Source organism: Cuculus canorus, chromosome Z (assembly GCF_017976375.1).
Source record: "Cuculus canorus isolate bCucCan1 chromosome Z, bCucCan1.pri, whole genome shotgun sequence".
NCBI classification, from domain to species: domain Eukaryota; kingdom Metazoa; phylum Chordata; class Aves; order Cuculiformes; family Cuculidae; genus Cuculus; species Cuculus canorus.
In genome coordinates, this window is record NC_071441.1 from 23100380 (window position 1) to 23126690 (window position 26311).

General features: G+C 42.1%; 2 protein-coding genes across 6 annotated transcripts in view; one reads left to right on the forward strand and one right to left on the reverse strand.

Annotated features, from left to right (window-relative positions):
• Positions 1 to 457: 457 nt before the first annotated feature.
• On the forward strand, positions 458 to 22663 carry SNAPC3 (small nuclear RNA activating complex polypeptide 3). Of its 3 annotated transcripts, none has more exons than XM_054054321.1 (9): positions 458 to 662; positions 8566 to 8643; positions 9762 to 9846; positions 11269 to 11373; positions 11877 to 12026; positions 15941 to 16023; positions 17352 to 17516; positions 18019 to 18126; positions 19871 to 22663. In XM_054054321.1, the coding sequence occupies exons 1-9, from the start codon at positions 469 to 471 to the stop codon at positions 20016 to 20018; spliced, it is 1116 nt and encodes a 371-aa protein (XP_053910296.1). In that variant the 5' UTR covers positions 458 to 468; the 3' UTR covers positions 20019 to 22663. The 3 variants fall into 3 exon arrangements, with proteins under 3 accessions (XP_053910296.1, XP_053910297.1, XP_053910298.1); XM_054054322.1 differs by lacking the exon at positions 458 to 662 and adding an exon at positions 954 to 1646; XM_054054323.1 differs by lacking the exon at positions 458 to 662 and adding an exon at positions 1936 to 2096 and having other exon boundaries at positions 19871 to 22662.
• A 2221-nt stretch (positions 22664 to 24884) lies between these two features.
• Positions 24885 to 26311, reverse strand: part of PSIP1 (PC4 and SRSF1 interacting protein 1) — a 38857-nt gene continuing 37430 nt past the window's right edge. For all 3 annotated transcript variants that reach the window (XM_054054756.1, XM_054054755.1, XM_009556332.2), the window contains exon 16: positions 24885 to 25645. In XM_054054756.1, the coding sequence (XP_053910731.1) occupies positions 25582 to 25645 (64 nt within the window). In that variant the 3' untranslated portion in view covers positions 24885 to 25581. The remainder of the gene's footprint in view (positions 25646 to 26311) is intronic.

Here is a 26311-nt window from a genome sequence, read left to right on the forward strand (position 1 = left end):
GAGGGAGAGATGTGAGAGATAAAGGAGATGGAGGGAGGGAGGGAGGTAGGTAGGGAGGGGGAGGAGAGAGAAAGAGCGGGAAAGAGAGAAGGGAGGAAGGACACGAAAGAGGGAGGGGAAGAGAGAGGGGAGAGATGTGAGAGATGTGCAAGAGAAAGGAGGGGGAGGGAGTGAGGGGGGGAGAGAAAGAGAGGATGGAGGGAGGGAGAGATGGGGAGAGGGAGGACAAGGGAGGGAGGGAGCGAGGGAGAAGAAACGCGAGAAGAAAGGGAGAGAGAGAAGGAGGGTGGGGAGTGGGAAGGAAGCGCAGAGGAACCGAGAGCGCGTAAAGCCGCAACCACGGGCAGAGTGAAAGAGAGGCGGAGCGGCGGGCGGGGGCGGGGCAGGCGGTGGGTCGACCCAGGCGCGGTGACGCACGCACGCACGCGCGCGCGCCGCGCGGGGTGGGGTGGGGGGGCGGCCGTGGCGATGGCAGCGGCGGGCCCGGCGGGGACCGAGCTGTGCTCGCGTGCGCTGCGCGTGGGCAGCCTGGGCCGCGGGTGGCGGCAGCGCCTGGGGCCGCCCGACCTGTCGCTGTCGGGGGAGGCGGCGGGCGGGGCGGCGGTGGCGGTGGCGCTGGGCTGCGGGGCCGGGACGGCGGCCGAGCTGAGCGCCGTGTGCAGGTGCCCGGGGACGCGGCCGGGACGAGGGGGCCTGGGAGCGGCCGCATCGAGGCCTGCGGGCCTGGGAGCGCGGGGGGTGCGGGTCTTGGGCCCATCGGTGCCAACCCCCGCGTGTGCAGGGACATCCCACTAGATCGGGCTGCCCAAGGGCCCATCCAGCGTGGCCTGGAACACCTCCAGGGATGGGGCAACCACAGCTTCCCTGGGCAACCTGTGCCAGTGCCTCACCGCTCTCATAGCAAAGAAATTCCACCTAATGTCTAATCTAAGTCTTCCCCCTTCCAATTTATAGCCGTTCTCCCTTGTGTCAGTACCTGCCCATGTAAAAATTCCCTCCCCAGCTTCCTTGTAGCCCCCTTCACGTACTGGGAGGTTGTTATAAGGTCTCTGTGGGGCCTTCACTTCAGTTGTCACGTCAGAAGAAAGGGATATCATCCAGAAGGACCTGGATAAGCTTGACAAATAAGTCTGTGCGAACCTCATGAGGTTCAATGAGACCAAGTATATAGTCTTGCACCTAGGTTGGGACAATCCCAATTTCAGTACAGGATGAGGGATGATGTGATTGAGAGCAGCCCTGCAGAGAAGGACTTAGAGGTGCTGATTGATGATAAGATCAACATGAGCCAGCAATGTGCGCTCACAGCCCAGCAGACCAACCGTATCCTGGACTGCATTAAAGGAAGCATGGCCAGGAGGTCCAGAGAGGTGATTGTCCCCTTCCATTCCTCTCTTGTGAGACCTGCTTTGGAGTATTGTGTCCGGTTCTGGGATCCTCAGCTTAAGAAAGATGTGAAACTTAGAACAGGTCCAGAGGAGGGCCATGAAAATGATCAGAGGGCTGGAGCACCTCCCATACAAGGACAGGCTGAGAGAGTTGGGCTTGTTTAGCCTGCAGGAGAGAAGGATCCGAGAAGATCGTATAGCAACCTTCCAGTACCTGAAAGTGGCTACAAGAAAGTTGGAGAGGGACTATTCATTAAGGTTTGTGGTGATAGGGCGAGGGGGAATGGGTATAAACCGGAGAGGGGGAGATTTAGGCTTGATATAAGGAAGAATTTCTTCACCATGAGAGTGGTGAGGCACTGGCGCAGGTTGCCCAGGGAGCTTGTGGATGCCCCATTCCTGGAAGTGCTCAAGTCCAGGTTGGATGGGGCCTTGGGCAGCCTGATCTAGTGGGAGGTGTCCCTGCCCATGGCAGGGGCATTTGGAACTAGATGATCTTTAAGGCCGCTTCCAACCCAAACTATTCTGTGAATCTGTGATTCTCCAGGCTGAACAACCCCAACTGTCTAAGCCTGTCTGTGCAGCGTGTTGCTCATTCAGCGAAACTTACGGTGGCTGAATGTGCTCCTGGTTCTGGAGGCTCCCGTCTGCAAAGTGAAGCGCGTGCCTTGCTTGGAGAAAAAGAGACAGGCGTCTGCTTTTGTCAATGTAATTGGGATAAGTTCTGGTAACTGGGAGCAAACGTGGGCTGTTGAGCTTGTCTGGGTGCTTCCCCTCTCAGAGCTGTTTCTCTCAGCACGGGTGGTGAAGCCAAAGCTGCCCAAGTGCTTCTTTGAGGTGTAGCGCCGAGCTCAAGATACCAGCTACAGCCTAAGTTGCACTGGGGCTGGAAAAGAACAAATATTCTCTTGTTTTTCACTTGTAACTTCACTGAGATTTGTGGACCAGTGAATTTCAAACTAGTCTTGAAAGAAGAAAAGAACCATCTAGGGATTGAAGCAGCGGGATATAATAGGCTGGAAGGTTTTTGGGTCACGTGAACAGTGAGAATCATCTCTCACCTGTAAAAAAAAGCCTGATTTCAGCCCGTAATTCCTGCAGAAAGCATCTCAGTTGATGATCTGTCTGCTCATCAGTAAGGAAGACGTGCCAGAGTTCTGCTGCTATCTTTGTAGCTTTGTGCATATTCTGTGCTGCAGGTAGCGTTTCCTTAGAGGTGCAAAAGTATTTATCAGCTATTTCAAATACAAGATGGAGGAAATGTACTTTGATCTACTGAATAGAATGAACATAGTCTCAAAGTGATGACAAAGGTAAATGTAGCTACAGTTGTGCCATAATTGAGGTGCTCTTGATGGCTTTCCTGTCAGTGCCGTACATGCAAGATGCATATACAAAAGTACAGGTGTTGTATAATAAGCGTGTTCTAAATGTTTTCGGTTATCCCCCAAATTACGGGGAAAACATGACAGTGAAAACGATGTCAGTGACATTATTTGAGATAAAGTCATTAACTGGACAAAGTTATGTGATAGTTGTTATTTGTTTAAATGATGATGGTACCTCAGAGGAAGGAGAAAGATCAGTAGGAACACTTGTTGGTCTAGTAAAAGGCATAAACAAAAAGAATAGGAATAGGAGCCCAGGAGCGTGGAGTTCAGTGTCTGAGCCAAAATGTACCTGTGCGAATGTTGCGTGTGATGGTGAGAACTTAGTAAGCCATTCAGAAATCAAGACTTTTAGGGGCATTTTTAATCAGAAATAAATCAACATTTATTGAATTACATCTCGCCAACGGAGAAGAAATTTGCCAAGCCTTGTCACTTTTTCTAATGCTAGCTTAACTAAAACGATGTTTTACGTCTGTTGTCATAGTTCTGGTAACTAGGTTAAATTTTTACCATTACTAGGGCTTACCAAAAATAGAAATTGCTGTTAGTATTAAAAACAGTTCATGTGTTCTGGTGTGGCAGGAACTATGGGAAGTATTCTGTAAGCTTTCCCAGTGCAGGTATAGTCTCTGACTGCTTCTGTGCCATGGCTCGTTCTCTGCAGTGGCGCTATTGCATGGGGCTGTGTATTGCTTTTTTCGCTTAAATTCCAAGTAGATTTTCTGTTCTTTGTTTATTTTCCCCTTCATCCATTGTACTTTTTTTTTTGTTATGCTTTATCCAATCTATGACCGCTACATTTCATCTGCTGTCTGCATTTGCAGCAGTGTGCTGTAAAATGTGATGCTGTGTAATGAAAAGATTTGGGAAACGAAGAAAGGGCAGACGGTCTAAGAGGGGGAGAGCACAGATCATCTAGCAGCTGCTCGTTGGCTTTACAAGAGAATGAAGATGAACCTGCACATCCTGGTGTGACCTTTCCCCTGTGCAGGCTGGAAATCCCAATCCCTAATCCCCATTTGCTTTTGCTTTTAAATTAATAGTCCTAACCTCTTGAGTCTCTCCTTAGCATTGGCCACCCTCAAATCACTACCTCTGATCACTTTCACTTGCCTGCTCTGAGCTGTTTGTATTCCTCCCTTGAGAAGAGTAGAAAGCGCTGGACCACACCAGGAGCTGTTCTGTGGTGTCTCGGGGTCACATTTGTTATTTGGCATAAATAGTGTTTTCTGTGTGGTGAAGTGAGCCACACTCTGGATATAAACACAGGTTTTTCTGACTGTGAACTAACTACCTGTAAAGGAACTTCTGGCAAGTTAGGGAGGGTTTTCCTTGGGTAGAAGAGAGATTGGAAGAAGTATATAGTCCTCCTGTATCTATTTTTAAAATAGTAATAGATTAAGAGAAACTTTCATAGACTCAGGATGAGGTTTTTCAATATCCATAATGACGTAGTGTATGTGTCAAGTATTCTGGGCGACTTAGAATCTTCTGGTGAAAAGAAGTGGTATAACTTTTAAATGCTGTTTAACTCTATGTGCATCTCAGTGTATAGTGGTTGGGTTTGGGGTTTTTTTTTTGTTGTCCTATATTCTTTCTGTAATACATTCCTGGAAACAGAATGTAGGGAAAAAAATTTTCTCTTCACTCACTTGAATTGGACTCAGTGAGAATGTTGCTACCTGTATGCAGACAATCTTTATAAAGAGATTGGTTGGGTTTTCACCAGATTTTAAACGGGTGTAAAGTGATGTCCTTGGCTAGGAGAGTCAATCAGTAGTTCTCTTAAATAACCAAGGTGGTAAGATGGTAAAGTTTTAAGTTCTGTTTGAATGCTTCGTGGTCTGTGAGCAAAGAAGTTTATCTTGGAAGTCATAATTGATGTTTGAGAAATTGAAGTGCTTGAATGTTGGAGGTGCTAAGTTGTGTTATTCTCTTTTGCCTTCTGAATGATTTGTTGTGTACATGTAGGACAGGTAAAGTCTCAAATCAATGTGGATTTTAGGTAGGTCAGTGGAAGTGAGGCTTACAGGTACCTTATTCCACTTTCAGCCCTAATTCACCTTCTTGTTTTATTAGAAGGGGTAGTTGTAAATATCTCTAGGGACGTGTTATAAAGCTGCATTAAGCTAGCATTAGCGTCTTAACGTATTAGTATTTAGCGTCTTGTGGTATTAGTGTCTCAAAGGTGATGAAAGTACTTCCCTTTAAATATATGCAATATAAGGAGTAATATAACACTGTATCTGTTTACTATGAAAATATCAGGCAAAATACGAAAGCATCTTCGATTTCTAAAACTGAGAAAGAGCTTTGTGCTGCCAGAATATCCTGAGGAAAGTAAGTTCACGGTGATTAAAGGCTTCACTGATAGTCTATTTCCACATCCAAATTTCCACAGACTTGCCTTTGGCCTTTTAATCCTAGCTGCCTTAAAATGTCTTTCTTGGGAACTCAAATTGCATGTAACACTTTGCATGCTTTTGTCAAGTTAGACTTTCAACTATTGTACCTCGTCACTCTCCAACAGTTCACTTCAGTGTCCATTAAACATTATGGCCATTTTTTTACCCCTTCAATGTGTTTGTCATGTGTGCAGGGAATATTCTATGTTGGGACTTGATGCAATCCCACACTTGTGGCTGTCAGGAGTGAGGGGTGCCTGATGCAAACCTCACATTACCTGTACTTTTGTCTGTTAGGTGTATGACACTGACTGTCTATCCTTAATTTCTAGATGGATTAGCATATACTTTGCATTTACAAAGCTTGGTTTCATGATGACCACAGACCAAGTACTGGTGGTATGGTTCCTCTGGCTGCAATGGAGTTACGCAGGAGGAGCTCCAGCATAGCCTGTGTAAAAGGCCTTTCAGGGCCTTTCAAGGAAAAGCTTTTTCAGCTTTTTCAGCAAAGCCTTTCAATGTTTCAGTGTGTCTAATACAATTTCATATGTAATGAATTACTAGACTGATTCAAAATACTGAATAAGGTACTCTTTGTGTAAAGTTCCTTTAGAGACTGAGAGTTTCTGACTTTCCAGGATTGAGAGAAGGCAGTACCTAGGCTCACAAGGGTCCAAAGAACTTGTGAGCAATTCAGTGGCAGTTTCTCTTTGCACTAGCTACTTTTCTGTTCTTACAAGGAAAAAGAGGAAGTGGTTTACATGCCTGCTAGTTTACACTTTGCTTGGATCTGCTTTCTGGGGAATGTTAGGTTTTTTCTGCTGCAGCATTAGTGGCCATGGTATGGGTATGACAACCAGACATCTCTGGCTTAGAGCCACGGAAGGGAAAGAAAGCACAAAAATTGTTGGCGAATTATGACGTACGTATGTGTGGAAGAGAAATGGGAAACTGTCACCTCTGATGCAGGTGAAATTTCTCAGTGGTAAGTTATAGATGTTTTCAGAGTCTGCAAATAACCTCTGGTATTTAAAGGCCAAGGTATGTGCATTTCTATAAAATGGCAGGTCTTCAAGGGTCTTAAAACCTTTTGGTGAATAAGGTCACTGATCCATGTGCAGGAAGACTTACATAAATAGTCTAGTCGTGCTAGTGAGATGTCGATTACACAGAAAGGTCAGTGGTGAATTACTTTACCTGTCAAGGGCTGTACGTTACTTCACTAGGTGAGCTATGCATAACATTTGTCTATGCTGAATGGAGAACAGCCCTGCCTAAAATGCTAATGCTTGCTCTGTCTTCTACAAAGTGGTGTTCTCCTCCTTTATGTTAAATTACTGTTCATCAGCAGTGATTCAGTCTGCACTTGATACAGGGCTCACTCAGTTATCTCTGCTTCTGCTTCCTCAAGTGGGAATCCAAGGATAAAGTTGATTTGGTTTTCAAGAGGATATAACTGTTTACTATATAATTTCTTTTAAAATGGTGCTTCTGATGGAATCTCCTTTTCTTAAAAAGAACGATTTTCTGTTTGGGATGAAAGCTATAGGATGGGAAACTTAAATGTACTTTACGTACTGCTAGATGGCAAGAAACTTAACTGAACACCAGTTGAATTAGAACCACTTGGCTGGAAAAAACCTTTGAGATCATTGAGCCCAACTGTACCTGTCCACTACTAAACCATATCCATGAGCACTTTATCTGCCTGTGTTTTAAATACCCCCATGGATGGGGACTCAACCACCTCCTTGGCAGCCTGTTCCAGTGCCCGTTAACTCTTCCAGTGAAGAGATTTTTCCTGATGTCTAGTCTGAACCTCCCATGGTGCAACCTGAGGCCATTCCCTCTCATCCTATTGCCTGGCAGTTGGGGAAAAAAGTCTGACACTCACCCCACCTCACTACAACCTCCTTTCAGGTAGTTCTGAGAGTGATAAGATCTCCCCTCAGAATCCTTTTCTCCAGACTAAACAACCCCAGTTCCCTCAGCTGTTCCTTACTTGTTCTCCAGCCCCTTCACCAGCTTTGTTGCTCTTCTCTGGACACACTCCAGGACCCCAGTGTCCTTCCTGTAGTGAGAGGCCTAAACCTGAACACAGTATTTGAGGTGCGGCCTCACTGATGCCGGCTACGAAGGGGCACAGTCACTTTCTTGGTCCTGCTGGCCATGCTGTTTCTGATACAGGCCAAGATAACACACTGCTGACTCATAATTATCTTCAATACAGAGTAATTTTATTAGGCCATCAGCACTAGGTCATCTACCCACAACCAAAGTTTTGTCTCTTTTACTTTATTTTCAGCTAATAAATGTTGATTCCATACTTTTCTTTCACAATTACTCTAATATTACTATGTAGCACCACTCTAAAGGCTTATTCATGGCTGCAGTGATAGTATTACCTAGCTTAGGAACATTATAAGATGAAGAACATTATAAGATTATAATGAAAAATAATATAATCATATATTAAATTATATTGAGAATAAACAGTACACTCCAAAAATTTTCCTGGATTTCACCAGTGGTTTGTTTATCCCATGAAGAGATGGCTTTGCACTAGAGTTTGCTGGGATTCAGGCTGCACAGGATTCTTTTTTTCTGTGGCATGTTTATGAGAAATTCCATCATCATTTATGTTACAAAAGCATAACATTTATGTGATCAGTTTAAATCATTGCTGCGGCCAGAAGCAGTTTCACTTTTCCTTCCCACATCCTGCAGTCATTTGTACTACAGGCAAAAGACTGTGGTTGGCTATGCTTTAGGTTCTGTGCAAACACAAAATGAGTGAGAATAAAAAGAATGGACCTGTCACTTCTGGCAGAAATATCATCTTATTCCCACTGGAAGAAAAGTGTCATAAATTAATGACACTTATACAGCAATGAGGGCTCTCGTAGATGTGCTGGCTTGCCTATGCTTGTGCCTTACGGGGGAGCATTAGCATTACTGTACAGGCTGAGGCTGATGATTCCTTTTAGTTTAATCTGTTTTGTCATATATCATCAGAAAATCTGAATAGGTGGATTAGATTTGGAGAGGTCTAGAGGCATTTTTATTTCATAAAAAGTATTGTGCATGTATTTTGAACGGGGTTTGTTAAACCTCTCTAGGCAGTTATGCTCCATTAGGCGGAATGCAAAATAAAGATAAAATTTACCCAATCTTTGTGAAAGTCAAATATAAACTCCAGGAGACTCTGTCTTCTTGTTCTTTATCGTAACAACTGTACTGCCCTTTTGCCCTGATTTAGGCTGTACAAGCTGTCTTGTTTATTCACATTTTGCTGTGTTCCTTTTAAGAATAGCTTAACTGATTTTCATTATGAAATAACTCTGAAAAAATATGTAATAATTGTTTCATTTATTATTGTAGCATTGATGCGTTAATGTCTTCTGATAAAGAAGAGGACCCAGATGTTATCCCTGAAGACACCAGTCTGCTAACTCTTCGGTAGGTCATCAGGGGACATTCACAATACCCTGTTTTGGGGTCAGGTGGAAAACAAACACAAAAGCATGACTGGCTGCTTGTTCACTTTCCAGGACTTCTTGTACTTACTGGAGCAGTGTCCAGAAATACTCATAAGGGCAGAAACACCCGTTTATGATAGGATAATTGCTATGAGCCTTCTGCTTGAATGTTACTTAGGAGGTTTTTATTAATATATACAGAATATGCCATGTGTCATACTGGAAGAACTTAGGATTTCTGGACTTAGGTACTTACTAACTAGTGCAGTGGGGATGTCTGGTAATCATATGTGGGAGGTTTCTCCAAAGCCTTGTGAAGTCTGTAGCTCTTACTCTAGCAATCCACAGTTGTACTGTAACAGCCAGAGTGCAAGTACTGAAGCTGGAACCAGATACCTCTGCATGTGAACCTGCTCTCTATAGAATTCATTGACACTACTGGTGCATTTCTGAGTTTGAGCACTACTCATATATGTTAAGTTTCTATCAGTTAGTGAACTTTGAACTTGTACTTGGCCAGTTCAGGCATTTGCTGTACTTGAATTTCAGTTTGCACAGTACTGATGTAAAGAAGTATGTTAAGGTTGTGATCAGTGTTAAGTTTGAATGTTACTGAAAACCTTCAGGAAGGTCTGGAGGGTAAATAGACTTGTCCTGGAAGTTAGAAAGGGTTTGGTGTTTGTCCAGTGGTTAAATGTAAGTATTATAGTAGGTATTCTATGTATAATACTCCTTCAGAGGCAATACTGAAGTTTGTTTAGAAAAGTATCTGTGTCATGGGGTTAAGAATATTTGTGGGTTTTCTCTGGTTTTTTCCTTGAACATGATTTGAATTTCTCTGAAGTGAGAGCAGTGGTTGAAGCACCTTCCTCAACAGTGACGGAGTTTCACAAGGTGAAATCCATGGGCTGGCCTGTGTGCTACCAGGTTTTATGGGAGTCAGGAGAAAAGAATATTGTAAGTTACTCTGTCATACTAAGCCTCAAATCCTTTTCTACGGAAGCTATGCTGTAGTAGCTTGTGTTCATTAAAAATATACCTGAATATTCTGCATGGAAGTTGTTGAATGAAATTTTGTCATGTGTTCTTGCCCTTCAGAATTCGAAAGAAGGCATTAGAGAGGAGAGAAGAAACCATTATTGTGGATCGGGCTTGCAGACAAGAAACGCTTGCTTATGAAATGGTAAGTTCATCTCATAGGATCTCAAGATTGTTCCACACAGCCGAAATCCGACATCTGGTTGCTGGTTTTTATATTGCTATGAATCTCTGTACGCTGTAAATATTTACAGTTAAGAATTTGGAGGCAATGATTAAGATAAAGACATTCAATAGAAAGATAGGACAGGAGCTCCACTCTTACAGTCTGTTAGTACTAAATGTAGTAAGAAGAAACTCCAGCTCATTAGTCCTGTGTGACTGCTTATATTTGGTTTCCAGGAAAGCATTGTGTAGGGGATTAAGTGTACTCACCGTTGTGTGAACTTATGGTAGAACCAGACGAAATGCACGATGTCTTTGCTTTTGGAGTCCTGTGTTAGCATCTAAGCTTTAATGAGTACATGACTGTAAGCTGGTTTCTGTAGGGCTTAAAGAGGAATGTAAAAGTTGGGGATGGAGGCGTAGTAAGGAAAGAGCTTCAGTTGTGACTGTTAAAAGTATTTTCATTTTGGGATTTCTTGGACTGTCATGAGTGATCTTGTTTTAACTGTCCAGAGGCCCAGTCATACGATGGTGATATGATGTAATCATTATGCATCAGCTCAGATGCAACAGTAGTGTTGGGCGCGTAGGCTAGGGCATATGTGAGAAAATACTGGCAACAGAAATCTTCATTCCAATTAGAGGTATCTTTTTTCTGTTTCTGAAGAACAAGCACATGGTCAGTAACTGCATACTTTAACCAACCTGTGGTAGCTGGTTTGTGTGTCAGAGTTTGCTGTGGCCGCAGTGACCTTGAATGTGAGAAGGATGAAAGCAATGAAAAATGTGAATTTAGAATGTGTCACATGAGGATGGGAGATGCATGGTGTAGAACACAAGTATCTGTGAACTGACCTCTCACAGCAGTACATGCACCTGTTATTTAAACCTGAAGATCATCTGGCTGAGGGAAGAGGAGGCTTGGGGCAGACCCTATAACAGCCTTTGAATACTTAAAGGGGGTCTACAGGAAAGCTGGAGAGGGGCTATTTATCAGGGAGTATAGTGATAAGGTGAGGGGTGGTAGATTTAAGTGGAAAGAGGGTAGATTTAGATTAGAGATTAGGGAGAAGTTTTATACTGTGAGGGTGGTGAGGCACTGGCACAGGTTGCCCAGGAAAGTCATGGATACCCTATCCCGGGAGGTGTTCAAGGCCAGGTTGGATGGCACTTTGAGCAACCTCATGTAGTGGAAGGTGTCCCTGCCCATGGCAGAGGGGTTGGAACTTATTTAAGGTCCTTTCCAACCTAAACCATTCTGTGGACACTTGGTGTTGATGGGGCAAGGTGTTTGTGTAGCCAGTATACTCTCTTGATTTGTTGAAAAAGGAGGAGACTTTTATCCAGAGGCTATAATATATAAGTGGTTGCCAATATAATATATATATCTATATTTCTCCAGGAGTCACATGCAATTGGAAGGAGGCCAGACAATCCAACAGATCTAGTTGAGGAGGGAGAACTACTTTTAACTCTGAACGTCTTCTATCCTGTCATATTTCAGAAGGTTTGTACTAAATTTTCTAGGATGTATTCTTATGTTTCGTCCCTGCTCGGGTAATATCTTGCCTTCCCTAGCAGTTAAAATCAGTGACTCCATTGAGGAAGTGTGGTAAACCCTTCACCTGTTTTAACTTCTTAAAGCCTTTTCAGAATTTGTCTTTCATTCTGTTACTATTTTATGGAGGGATTTTTTTTTGCAGTGATTACTCAGCAGCTAATTGATTTCACATAAAGCTCAAAATCTGCAACTAAATACATGAGAAGTACGGTACTCTTTCTGGATTTGAGATGTGTGCCTTGATTTTCTGTATTCTGGGCACTTTCCATTGGGGAATGTGACCTTTGAGTTTCTGAATAAAATCAATAAATGGCAGCTTTAGGAGAAGCTGATGCAAGATGCTGTTTAAAATCTTGGTCAGCAAGGTGATGGGCCATATGCTGCCATTAATGACCTCAAGCTGTTAACTGAAGAGCAGTACTGATGCTGACAAGCGTTTTTCTTTGTAGCATAAGGATCATAAGCCCTATCAAACAGTCCTTGTACTGGGCAGCCAGGAGCTTACCGAGCTGAGAGACTCAATTTCCTGTGTCAGTGACCTTCAGATAGGTGGTGAGTTCAGCAATCAGCCAGATCAAGCACCGGACCACATCAGCAAGGTAAAACCTTCTATTTGAAACCCTCTTCATGTGTCAGAGCTTCAAAAACATACAGGAGAGAGGAAGACAGAGTTTGCCTTTTTTTTTGGATTTTTTTTTTTTTTTAGTGCTAAACTAGGCAGAACAGAGGTTCTGCCTCTGTTGGTCCTGTGGGCTGCACTGCAAGTAAATACTTCCTGGTGGCATTACCAAGCTAACTTGTTTTCTGCAATGTTAAGACAAATACAGCTAATGTGACCACTGGGAAGTAGTAACACTGGCAGTGAGTTTTTGCATAGATGGATCCCTGTGGGCTGATTTACTTTGAGCTTTATTCTAAAACACCAGAGGTAATAGGAAGCTAAGTGTAAACTACCCCTCTTTGAACTTAGATGCTTTGGAGTTTGCAGCTGGATGCTGATCAAAGCTATGAATGAAGATTATTCCACTTTCCCACAATTGCCAGGTGTTCTCTGGGGATGTGCAAAAGCAGTCAATAAACAAAAAGTAGAATCATAGAATCATTAAGGTTGGAAAAGACCTTGAAGATCATTTAGTTGAACCATCAGCCCAACACGACCATGCCTACTAAAACATGTCCAAAAAGCCACGTCTGTCCATGTTTGAACACAACCAGGGACAGTGACTCCCCCAATTCCCTGGGCAGCCTGTTCCAATGCTTCACCATTCTTTCAGTAAAGAAATTTTTCATAATATCCAATCTAAATCTCCCCTGCCACACACTTAATTGAAAATACTGGAATTGCATCATTTTGATAATACATTATATCTCACATAATATGTATCATCACACAGAGTGATTGAGGTCAAAAGAGACCTCTGGAGGTGATCTGGTCCAGACCCCTTGCTCAAGCAAGGCCGCTTATGTCCAGATAGCTTTTGGATATCTCCAGTGTTGGAGACTCCATAGCCTCCATGAACTCCTGAAGCTACTGCCTTGCCTCCCACCTGGAATTGTTAATGAGTAGTGTGCATTCATTCCATTTGTTTGTTTCCTCAAGCATGATTGTGAATTTACAACTTGCACTGAAGTAGACTCACTGTGTGGTACATCTTCACGATGAAATTCACATGTTGCTTCAGCAGACAGGTAATCTTCCATCAGTGGGGTAGAATTTTCTTCCTTTCAGACTAGAAAGGCAGTGGCACCGTGACCTCCCAGAAGTATGTTAGCTTTGCTAAATAGAGAAAATAGCTTCTGACTGTTGTAAGGATCTTAGAAACTGATTTATATCAGAATTGTGCTCTTAAAGTCTGCAGTAAAGAGGCTGTATAAGTAGCCTCAGCCTGTACAGTAATGCTAATGCTCCCCCGTAAGGCAGCTTTCCGTTCTGTTGAGGTGCAGTTTGAGTACACAAGCTGAGTGAGAGAATCAGGTTGCTACTCTCATTTGTTAAGTAAATAAGTGTAGCTTGTGAGTATCTTAGTGAGGGAAAGTTTTGGGATTTTATTGGCTTAGATAGACCTAACTTCTTCTTAGTTGCTGCTTCTTTTGGGTTTTGTAATTTTATTCTTTGTTTTTTCTTAATTGAGCAATAATTAATGGCATGAAATTTACCAAGTCCAAATGCCATATTGTGCACCTGGGTCAGAGTGACTGCAGACACCACTCTAAATTGGAAGAGGAGGGTCTGGAGAGCAGCCCTGCAGAAAGGGATTTGGGGCTGCTGGTTGACAAAGATCAGCATGAGCCAGCAGCATGACCTGGCAGCCAACAAGGCAAACCACGTCCTGCAGTGCATCAAACACGGTGTAACTGCCTGGTTAAGAAAAGTGACTAACCTGCTGTGTTCAGTGTTGGTGTCACCTTACTGGATGTAGTTCCAGGCCCCACATATTAAGAAGGGTGTCCGGGTCCTTGAGTATGTCCAGAGGACAGCAACAATGTCCTCTGTGGAACATGTGGAAGGACATGTATATGGAAGGAGAGATGCTGATTGTCTTCTCCTGGGATCCAGTGATAGGATGTGTGGGAATGGTTCAAAGCTGTGCCAGGGGAGGTTTAGAGTAGAGATGGGGAAGCATTTCTTTAATGCTTTAATTCTTTAATTAACCACTAAACCAAGAGGATGGCCAAACACTGGAACAGGCTTCCTAGTGAGGTGGTGGATGCCCCAAGACTTTAAGTGTTCAAGGGGTGTTTGGACAATGCCCTTAATAACATCCTTTAACTGTTCATGAGCCGTGCAGTGGTCAGACAGTTGGACTAAATGATTGTTAGTAGTAGGTCCCCTCCAACTGAACTATTCTGTTCTATTCTATTCTGTGCCTTTTTTTGGTTTGATTTGGATTTTTTGTAAACAGCCACTGTAGTCAAACCAACATCAGGAGGATGTTTAAGAGAACTGGACAATATTGAAGAATTTTATTCCACAGATACAGATACTTTTAGTAAGGACCCGATATCTTTTATGTGGTAACTACTACTGTTGGCATTCCCTGAAGAAATATAGTATGGTATCCCTCCTTGCAACCTGAAGGATAATGCAAAATCTGTGAGGAAGGAATGTCTTGAGTCATACTTCTGGCCAGCATTAATCAGGAAGTACCTTGACTGAAATTCCCGAGAAGTTTATAATGGTGGCTCCTTTGGCCTTCTGTTCACTATGACAAACAGCTGTTTTCTGAATTATGGACCAGCTTTAAAGAACTGATGAATTCAGAAGTGCTGTGACCAACAGCAGTTGGTAAGGAGTTGCCAGAGCACGAGGACGGCAGTACTGACACTTTGTGGTTGGAGAGCCAGGGAGGCTGGCAATAACGGAGCTGAAATAAATTGTTTGAATGTAAAACATTGCTGTGCCTTTGTGCAGGTCATCACCAGTCGTGAGTCCCATCTCTGGCCCCACTATCTGAATTTCCTGTCTTTTGAGACCTTAGAGTTAGTAACTCAAACAGGCTTCTGGGCACAAATGTACATTCATTTGTGACATTCTGTTGATAAAGACACATAAGACTGGTCTGGGGATCCAGAGAGCCTAGTTGTCACCAGGTTGGAAAAGACTTCCAAGGTCATCGAGTCCAACCACTCCTATTAATCACTAAACCATGCCCCTGAGCATCTCATTCACCCATCTTTTAAATACCTCCGGGGATGGTGACTCCACCACCTCTTTGGGCAGCTTGTTCCAGTTCCCAATGACCCTTTCTATGAAAATTTTTTTTCTGATGTCCAGACCTTCTCATGTGTAAGACCTGTCATTTGGCCTTGTTGAACCTCATGAGATTCATGCAGGCCCATTTCTCCAGCTTGTCCAGGTCCTGCTGGATGACATCCCGTCCTTGCGGTGTGAAACTGCACCACTCAGTTAGGTTGATTTTACCCAGGGTCCTCTTTCTTCCCTTTTTAAAAATGGGCACAATGTTGACTTCTGGTTCCTGCCGTGATTCTTCAGATGTCATGGAGAGTGGCTTGGCAACCACATCGGCCAATTCCCTCATGACTCTGGGATGCGTCTTATCAAGTCCCATAGACTTATATATGTTCAGGTTCCTCAGCTGGTCATGAACCTGATCCTCACCTACAGTGGGAGGGGCTTTACTCCTTGCTGTCCAGTGGCCCAGGAGAGGTGTGGAAAGCAGTTGTCAGTGAAGACTGAGGCAAAAAAGTTGTTGAGTATCTCAGCCTTCTCCTTGTCTGTTGATACAAGGCCACCATTTTTGTTCATCAGTGGGAGTACGCTTTCTTTAACCTTCCTCTTTTGATTGACATATCCGTAGAAGGCCTTCTTGTTCTTTGTTTCTCGTGCCAAGTTGTCACATCAGCAGCTAACACCAATCCAAAACTTTTCTTAGAAACCTGTAGAATGGGGTCTTTTGATATAATTCAGATACCTAAAGTGCTTGTTTTGCAACACATTGTTTAAGGTGTTTAATCTTTCATAACACTAATGCAGACTTACTCTCTCTTTCAGGATCTCTACAAATCTGCTTTCTTTTATTTTGAAGGCATTTTTTATAACGATAGAAGATACTCAGAGTGCAGAGATCTGAGCAGGTACAGTGTTTATAGATGATGATTAAGGAACCTTAAGAGTTAGGAAATTTATTTTTTTTTATTTATGATTGGTGGTGTTTCTAAGACTGGAATGTTTAATATATGAAGCTAGAATGGACTTTTCATGCTATTTTTTTTTTGTATGAATTCATTTTTACATAGAAGATTAACTTTACTTGTTCTTATTCCTTCCATTCACTTCCCTTCTGAAAAGGCGATTAATGCATTTTTTCCCCCGCAAATCCTTTTTAGTTCTGTTGGGATGGGATTGCTGTGGAAGGGTCCTGATGCTAGTCTCTGCTGGCTTTTTAAGTACCCTCTCTAGTTGCAATGGCCACTAAAAGACTTGCTTGTGAGATAGAAGATGGATCAGAAAGACAACAAGCACAGCTCTGTGCAAGTCAGTTCTTCTGGTCAGTCTTGGAAATATGCTGAATGCCTTCATGGTGAAGTCAACAAGGGAACTGTGTAACAGCTGGGACAAGGAATCTGACATGACATTGCCAAGAGTCTCAGATATCTCTTATTTGAAAGCTGTAGCTCACACTGGTTGAGCACAAGTTACATTCATTTAAACTATGCACAGTAGTTTATTTTAAGCAAGTATGAGTTAGCTGACACGCTAGTGAAATTTAGGAGATCAAGATGTTAACATGGATGGTAAGGATACGCTGTTCTTGTTGTGCCAGACTTGTTGTGTGGCTTTAGAAATTAGTTAATTTGCTCCTTTTCTTCCTGTCAATGAGCAGCAATGATCTTTGTGGAAGGGCTTGTGATAACATACACATTTTGTGGAAAAGAAATGCCTTGTATGTCGGAGAGTGCTGAAAAGCCAAGAAATAATTGGAGCAGTGGCCAGTGTCCTTCCAGTGTTAAATTCTGGAAATGTAATGGCAGTTGTCAGCTTTGTGTTTCTCCTTGGCAAAACCAAAAAAAGCTTTTTAAAACTTTACAACAAAGCTATTGACCAGTGAAGTCAAAGTGACCTGTTGGTAACTTGAACCATTGAAGTGCTTGAAAAGTGTAATGCTGCAAACAGCCTGACCTGGATGAGTGCTGTCAAGAGCATACACTGTGACTAGAACTCCTCGGGAAGTTTCCTGGTGAGGATTTAAAGGCTGATGTTCTGCAAGAATTGTGCACAGTTCTGTGGAGCTGTGGGATTGCTGTGAAATGATCTTAAATTACTACAAAATATTACGAGCTGTTTTGATTTCCATCTTTTTAACTAAGTCCCAGTGAAGAGTCTTGCATGTCCTCCAGGGTCTTCCCGTTCTGTGCATTCACAGTTCATAGCGTTGCTATGCTGATGATCTTTCTTTTTTCAGAACGATTATTGAGTGGTCAGAATCTCATGACAGAGGCTACGGAAATCTGCAGTCTGTTAAAATGGAGGACTACACATTTAATGATTTGACCTTGAAAATTGGGTTTCCTTACCTTTTCTGCCACCAAGGGAACTGTGAACACATCATTATTGTTACAGATATAAGGTAGGTCACCACTCTTTTGTTGGGAGTACTTAGGCTGTTGAAAGCAAGCCTTCTGTGGACAAACATTAGACATAAAATACTGAATATTTGTTAGATTAACTTTAGATTATACTGTGCGAAAGAACGTCATAGATGTTACAAGCAAGTGATCTCAGGATTATGAGTCTCTAAACATTAACCTGGTGGTGTTAGTCTATGTAGGAGATAAAAGATTTGAAAAGGCCATCTAAAGTAGATAGCATGAAGAAAGTTCTGAGTTACTACACAAACTGAATTTACTCCTGACCATATAAAATCCATGGATATTGCAACTAGCAGTTTGTCTCCGGGTCTTCATCTGCCTTAAGAAATGCTAAGCAGAAGTCTAGTTTACACAGTAAACTCCTAGTTTATACAAGGATTTAAATCGTGCCTTAATTTCAGTGTCCTTGCTTATGTTCGGATAGATGCCAGTATAACCAAGTCTGTATTGTATTTCATATATTTATCTGTTTTTCTCAAGGCTAATTCACCATGATGACTGCCTGGACAGGACCCTCTATCCGTTGCTAATCAAGAAACACTGGTTATGTACCAGAAAATGCTTTGTGTGCAAAATGTATACGGCCAGGTACGCTACATCATTCTAAAGTTGTCTTCTTAAGTTAAGTCTTTCTAGGTGCTGCTATTAACTTAAAACTAAATTGAAGCCCAGTGTGAATTTCATAAGATGAGTGAATAATCTTCATGCAAATGCTTGGACATCTTACTCTTCAGGCAGTTTTCTTCTCCCTATCTAGGAAAAGGCCCATGGCAGGTAGTGTTCTTTTAGAGATTATGTTTCAGGGTATCAAAAGAACTGAAATGATGAAGAGATTAATTATTTGGCACACGTTCTTTTGCATACATAGAGCTCAATTCTCAGTTAATTACTTTTGAAAATTTTCTTTTTTGGGAGAAATGCCTATGACTAGACATGTGATTCAAAGTCCTTTGCCAGAAGTCTTACAGAACTTTCATTAAATGTAGCATCTAAGAGCAAGTATGGATCTGTCCAATCTAGTGATTTTTAAAAGGCTTGCGGCTTTCTCTGCAGGTAATCTCCTAACTTCTACCTGAGAACGCTGTGCTGTGCACTTATACTTGAAAGAACTTGTGATGCACAGATTTTCTCCTGTTAAGAGAGCAGAGTGTGAGTTGAGTGGTCTTTAAACTCTTTAGTCCCGCGTACTTAGACATAGGAAAGCTTTTCAGTGGACAGAGTAGAAATTTCTCTAAAGAAGTTCTACAAACTAGACTAGGCTCCCTGAATTCATAGATCAGAACAATTTATTTATAAAAATACCCACTGCCTTTCTTCCCCGCCAGGGCAGCTTACACGCTCAGCCTGGGTTTTACACAACAGCTGTGTCCTTGTTATCTTGCTTGCTTGGCCTTAGACTTCCTTGGAATCAGGCAAAGAGCCAATTCCCCTTGTGATAGGAGCCCATCCTAGTGTTCCTAGCAGAGCCCCTATGATGCCTTCGCAAGTGGCTATAATCTGTGAGGCATTTGGCCATAAGGGGAGGTGGAGCCAAAGGGTCAGTGTGGGGGAAAGATGGGATGGGAAGGGCATTACCCGAGGTGATGTAAATGCATTAAATTAAAACCAGGATTAGGCACTAAGCTTAAGTGGGGAGATGCTAAACCATGGATAGCAGAGCTGCTTTGGCAGGCTGTCTCGCATGTTCTAATCTGTGCAGATAGCATCTTTAATCACTAGAGGCCCTGAGCCGTCACAGCCTCTGAGTGCTACTGTAAATTAATTGCTTGGTGACATGGCTGGCCCTCGTGCTGGCAGCTATGTTCAGGTTAACTTCACTGCTTGCTGGAGCGTGCAGCAATCCTCTCCTTGTCTTGTCTGCACGTTCCAGGCCCTTCTTTTAGACTTGTAAATGGATTTGGCTGTTACTCAGAGTAGTTTGGGTCAATCACGTCTGCTCTCTATCAGTTTCTTACTTTAAAGGAAAATGTTTATCTTTGATGACTTAAGTGGCCACGGGGGATAAGATAGAAGATTCCTATTAATGTACTTTTTTTTTTTTTTTTATTTGGTTAGGCATTGTAACAGGTACACAGGTTTCCCAAGGAGTTCCTCAGGAAATGCTGTTGTAGGAGCTGGGATAAGACACTGATGGGTGTGGAGTTCAGAAAAAAGCTGTGCGCCTGGGGTGGGGAATATGCAACAGAAGTGGTACCTGGTACCAACATAACATAATTGCTGATGTTTCTTGCTATTATCCTCAACTCTGAGTAAAATGTTGAAGTGTTTGTCACAAATGCGTTGGATTCACATGGAAAACATTTGTATTTTGTTTGTACTTTGTAACCTGCAGGTGGGTAACCAACAAAGACAGTCTGGCACCAGAGGACCCTTGTTTTTTCTGTGATGTTTGTTTTCGGATGCTCCATTATGATGCGGAAGGCAATAAACTAGGGGAGTTTCTTGCATATCCTTATGTGGATCCTGGGATTTTCAACTGAAACTGACATTGAATGAATTCAACGAACTACCGTATTGAATCTGTTGCTCTGGCTGTCACGGCCAGCAAACAGCTTGAGTTTCATCGTTCTGCTGGGTTTTGGGTTAAGCTTTTAGTTCTCTCCCCTGAGGTGGAATGAGCCCTTTGCACCTGAAGTCTTTCAGGTGTGCTTTTCTAAGTAGGTATGATTTTTAAAAGATAAGTTACAATGGGAAAATATGCTCAGACATCTACTTAATTTTAATTAGTTGCATTTTTAATACACTTCAGCAACAATATAGCAGTTTGAAGACTATGGACTTTAAAGAGACAATACCTTGCAAAAACAGCCTTAATTTTGAGAAGTTCTGTGCATCTAAGGCTCTGTTAACCTCAAAGGATGATAATATGGGCTTTGGCCATTTTACCTTGAAAACTCTGGCAGTTGTCATTTCTCGACAAGGGTGGGTAGCACTGAATTTGTGGGGAGGAGATTACTTTCTGAGAGAGAAGCTGAGAGTGGTTATTAACTTCAAAGCTCTTTCCTGCAGACAGGAGTGTTTGCATTTGTGAGCTACTGCTGTCCTTGTGTTCTGACTCTGAGGGCTGATTCCATGAAGAGTAAACTACATTTCACCATTTCACCAATTACTGAATTGTAGCGTGCTTTTCAAATGACTTTGTTAACTGTTTACACTGCTTGCAGTTTTAAATGTTCCTAAAGTGGAGTTCATTGTGCAATTCTTTTTTAAATATCATTCTGTTATTTTAAGTGTTGTTAGTTTTTATTAAAGCATGACAAATTTGTACTTGCTAGTCTGATGTGAAGTTGAAACTCTGACAAGGTAGAATATACTTATTTAGCGCCTTGCTTTTTGAAAGTCATAGAATCATAGAATGGTTTGAGTTGAAAGGGACCTTAAAGATTATCCAGTTCCAACCCCCTGCCATGGGCAGGGACATCCCACTGGATCAGGCTGCCCAAGGCCCCATCCAACCTGGCCTTGAACACCTCCAGGAATGGGGCAGCCACAACTTCCCTGGGCAACCTGTGCCTGTGCCTCACACCCTCATGGTAAAGAAATTCTTCCTTATGTCTAGTCTAAATCTGCCCCTCTCCAGTTTATACCCACTCCCCCTCATCCTATCACTACAAGCCTTTGTAAACAGTCTCTCCCCAGCTTTCCTGTAGCCCCTTCAGGTACTGGAAGGTTGCTAAAAGGTCTCCTTGGAGCCTTCTCTTCTCCAGGCCAAACAACCCCAACCCTCTCAGCCTGTCCTTTTATGGAAGGTGCTCCAGCTCTCTGATCATCTTTGTAGCCCTCCTCTGGACCCATTCCAAGAGTTTGACATCCTCCTCGTGTTGAGGATTCCAAAATTGGACACAGTACTCCAGGTGCCATCTCACAGGAGTGGAATAGAGGGGCAGAATCAACTCCCTCGCCCTGCTGGCCACACTTCTTTTGATGCAGCCCAGGATAGAGTTGGCCTTCTGGGCTGTGAGTGCACATTGCTGGCTCATGTTGGCAATCAGCATCAGTCATCAGGGATTCAGAGGATTTTAGTGGAAATCTTTGCTGTTTAACAAAGCTAGTAGCAGTAACTGGTTTTTCTTTTGAAAGCTTCAGCTAGTTCTCAAGAAAAGCCAAGTTCTGCTTGGTGTAAAAGACAGACAGCTCTGATAGCTTGCATACAATGTACTTGACAAATTCTCTGTTCAGGTCCTCTGGCTGCAGATTCCGCAAGTCCTTGCTTTATTGAAATAAAAGTGTCTCGTGCGTTTGCAGGACTCCATTCTTCACTCACGTTTGACTGCTTTCTGGTGGTGTATTAGGTCACGTAAACTTAAATCTCTGCTTATTTAGGACAAAAAAAAAGTTGGATTTTTTTTGGTCTAGTAAAGTCAGCCAGCTGTTATCCTGCGTACTCTGAAAACACAGTAGTGAAGCAAGCACATATAACCAGGGGTGGTGGTAGTTGTCTTATCCTTCAGGAACCTGCAGCAGAAGGAGCACCATGGCCATCACAACTATCACCAGTTAAACTGCTGGGGCTGGACTGGTTTGTAACAGCTTTGTTAACATCTTTACAGAAGTGCTTTTGAGGGTGAAAGTGGAAGTTGTTTCTTAAGGCAATAAAGTACATTTCATGAGTGGCTGTATGTAGGAATATGCAAATTCTAGTGTGCATTAACTGTCTGTATTTGGAAACTGAATGAGAACGCCCTTGGCTGAGCATCTAGCTGCATGGCCATGTTGGTCTCCCCCCTTAACTGCAGTCTGCTGTGAAATGCTAGAGATTGCCGAAACACCAGATCTGTGGAGGTCAAATATAATGACCATCTACCAAGGACATTTTCATTCTGGGAGCCATGCGCTATTGATCTTTCAGGTTTAATTTGAGCTACTGCCCTCAAGATTTGAAAGCTATTATAACGCCTTCCATTTCATTGCCCAGGTACATACTCATTACACACATGCAGAACTCTGCAAGCCATTTTAGCATTTTGGTTTGTAACTACTTGCATGTTTTTTACCTTTGGGGTGTGGGAGGAGATTGCCGTACTCAAAAATCTTAGGTATATTGCTGCAAACTAAACTTTATGTGCCAAGTTTTAACTTCCAGTGATCATGTAAGTGGACTCTGCTTTGTAAATAAAGGCTTCAATATTTAATTGTTAACCATTTCTAAATGCTTTTATTTCCCAAAGCAGCCAGGGAAACTACAAAGTGCTACTGTAACTGAGTGCCACTGTATTTTGTACAAAAAGCCATTGAAGAGCATGCTGCTTTCAACAGCATCACGGAGTGGAGGCCTTCCAGCAGGTGCTGGTCACATCTTTCTCCCTAAGGTTAACAGACCTGCAAGGACAGAATAAAGAAGTTTTAGGCTGTTGGTAACTTTTGGGCAGGAAGGTACAAGTGGAAATAGTACCATTTCGTTCATGCTTTTGTTATGATCAGTAAAGATGCATATATGTGCAAGTGCTTTCATCCATTGACCTAAATGATAGTGGAGTAATAAGGAATGAAAAATATGTCCTTGCACCTGTAAAAAGTACTCAATATAGAATCATAAAATTGTTTGAGTTGGAAGGAACCTCAAAGATCATCTAGTTCCAACCGCCCTGCAATGGGCAGGGACACTCTTCACTGGGTCAGCCTGCCCCAGGCCCCATCCAACCTGGCCTTGGACACCGCCAGGGATGGGGCATCCACAGCTTCCCAGGGAAGTTCTGATCTAGTGGAACGTGTCCCTGCCCACAGTGAAGAAGTCTTTAGAAAGCATGCAGTGCATTCTAATATGAAGAAGTCCGCTGTACAAGTGCAGCAAAACAGGCTCCATAAATTCAGCTGCTGGTGAATTGTTGAATGTTGAAATAACTACATCTGTTAGCTTTTCTTCATTACCAACCAGATAGTCCTGCCTCATCTTAACATTATGGCTAGTTTACAGATTTTGAGACCAGAAAGAAACACAATGGGTTCTGGTGAAGGTTTACAGAAGTAGTTAGCATCATTTGTGTACCACTATGCAAATGGACAGCTAAATGTTGCTCAAATTAGGTTCAACAGGCTTTAGCAGCAGCTCATGTAGTGACTACATGTTGCACATGTGGTCTCTGAAAGACTGGCATATTCAAGTGGAACTAAAAAAAAGCATATACTGTGATGGATTCTGGCAAAGTTACATTTGAAAAAATAACCAGTGCAAACTAGCAAACGTTACTAATTGCAGTTTTGAATACAATAAACATCATCATACTGCTTGTGCAATGAAATCAGATTCAAGAGTTCTGATTTCAGGCTTTTCATCCTTTTTTTTTCTGTACTTCTGGTCACTAGTAAGGATTTTTTTTCTTGTTACTTAACATGCAAATGAAGAGGAGATTTGGGCTATCCTAAAACTTAGGCAGTTTACTCTTCTAGTCCATTACGAAGAAGGAAAAAAATGGCAGAAGGAAAAAAAAAAGGCAGCAACAAGGAAAAACGTTATCTTTTCAGAATTAGGAGACAGATAATAAGGAGGAGTTACTTCATAGCAGTGCATGAGTTCAGTGAAAAAAAAAGCAGTAGTCAAGAAAAATTTCAGGTTCTGGGAAACAAAAGTTAGAAAGCAGTGCTGAAGATACCAGACCTTTTACCCGCTTGCAGCTTTTCGAGTTTTTGAAGTTGCTTTTTGCTAAATTTCCTGAATATCTAGCCGAGTAGCACTAGTGTAAGAGTGTAACTGCAAACAAAAGTAGAAGTTGTGCCAAGTTGTTGAGCTTGAAAATGGGAAAAAGCTGTCATCTTTTATTTATGAGCAAAAATGCCTTCTCTCCATACTACCTTGGCTAAGAACAAAACAACAAAAAAACAGGTGTGCTGAATACAGAAACAGTGGCAGTCATGCACAAGGCATGGAAACAAGAACTAATTAAGACTTCCCTATCTGACAGCAGGCTGTTTTGGTCATGCTGCAGTACTGGACTCTCTTCCTTGTTGACTGGTGTGAGTTAAAGCTTCACAAGTACTGGTGTACGCAGGCTGTGATCCCATTTTCTGTTGCTGCCTTGAAGGTGACACAGTACAAGGTGATACATACACCTGGAATGCTGTCACCTTCCCCGGTATCTCCCAAGAGTCTTAAAACTAACTGTAACTGCTCACCTGGCTGGCCTCTGCCAATACCATCTTCCAATTGTTTTCAGAGGAGATGGTACTCATTTCATTCCACTTCATGCCTTAAGGAATTTTTCTTAACATACCAGTGTTGATATTCAAGTCAGAAATCCCCAAGTTAATGACAATGCAATAAAACTGAAATAGTACTAAAACCAGACACCTCTTATTCCTATGACTGTTTTAGTCTGTACAAGTCAGTATTAAGAACCAGTCTCTCATCATCAGTTTAAGTTCTTTTATTTCACAAGTTTTTCAACAGTGTTTTCCAACCAGTGTGCATGAACAGGTTAAGAGAAAACACCAGATTTCTTTCTAGTATACTTATCATACCAAAAGCATACCATGAAGTCACATTGCAGTAAATTGGCACAAGTTTTGCAAGAACAGAACTAGAATTGTTTAAAAAAAGTAATTAGGTATACTCATACGTTAAAATGTTAACAGCTATAAAAACGCTGCTTCCAACTCCTACAAAACACAGTGAAAAGACATCCCAACAAGAGTTGAAAAACTATGCACAAACAAGTCAGTATTGTAGGAAGAGATGCTTCATTTCTGCAACTGAAGCAATTAGGCAGTTACAAGTATTTACACTTTTTCCTGCTATTAACTAGACAAACATACAGTAGTCAGATAAAAATATACTACAACTCTAAGTCCTGTAACATGTAAGCATTTGTCTTCTAACTGGAATTCTCATCTTTTGAAATGCATTATGTGTTAATACTGGACAAAACTATTGGCAAAAGTGTTTTAAATACCTTTAAACCAAGATTAAAAGGACTTCTGCTCCACAAAATTTAACTTTAAAATACTATGCTTATAAAATTATTTAAAACTTTCAGCAGTCTATAGATTTGAAATGCAAAACTTAACAATCCTCTTTAATTTGTATTAAAAAAAAAGACTCCAGTGGTATCATTTGCTTTCAAAGGCCGAATCTTTTGCTGACTTTTCAAGCTCTCTCTCTTCACCACAGATCCTAGAAACAAAGTAAAGCAACATTAGTGATCATATGAAAATGGAGAGAGCAAGACTTGATTTGTGCAGTCTAAACTAAGTGATGCTGATGTACATTCAGCAGTAGATGAAGTATGGAGAACTGAGGATGACAATGATGCCTGCTGCCCCAAATATTAAGCTAAGCCAGTTGTGAGTTAACATCTCATTTGTGTACGTGACCCACTGTGAATGGCAGCTGTTTAGAACAACTCAGTTTGTGTTCCATTCAGGCAGCCCTCCCTAATCTGCTGCCAACTGTGTGTCAGCTCAGGTGGAAACACTCTCTGGCTTAACACGCCTTACCAAGTCTAACTTTTTTGCAGCCAGGAATAAATCCACTGTATATTCCACAAACTGAGGTAACCTTGGGGAGCAGTACATATTTTTACTGAACAAGAACAAAAAGGTGTTAAGTGCCAGTCATTTCAGAAAAATTGTTACACAACTTCTGTCTTCCAGATTCTTGAAGTACACTGTCAGAAAGGTATGGACACGTCTTGCCTCGAATTATCAAAGGGAGTGAAGTTCAGAACTTGAACAGATAGCCCCCATGACTTGACGAGTTTACAAACTATTTGCTTGAAGACAGCAGTCAGAACTGCAGGGGCATTCTGAACATTGACTTGTTCTTATTTATTTTGCTTAC

Bases quoted from the DNA above. Each gene is read 5' to 3' on its own strand.
- SNAPC3 (XM_054054321.1), top strand. From the start codon at position 469: ATGGCAGCGGCGGGCCCGGCGGGGACCGAGCTGTGCTCGCGTGCGCTG. The intron at 8,644-9,761 runs GTAGGTCATCAG...CTTGCCCTTCAG, and splicing joins ACCAGTCTGCTAACTCTTCG to AATTCGAAAGAAGGCATTAG. The intron at 18,127-19,870 runs GTACGCTACATC...TGTAACCTGCAG, and splicing joins TGCAAAATGTATACGGCCAG to GTGGGTAACCAACAAAGACA.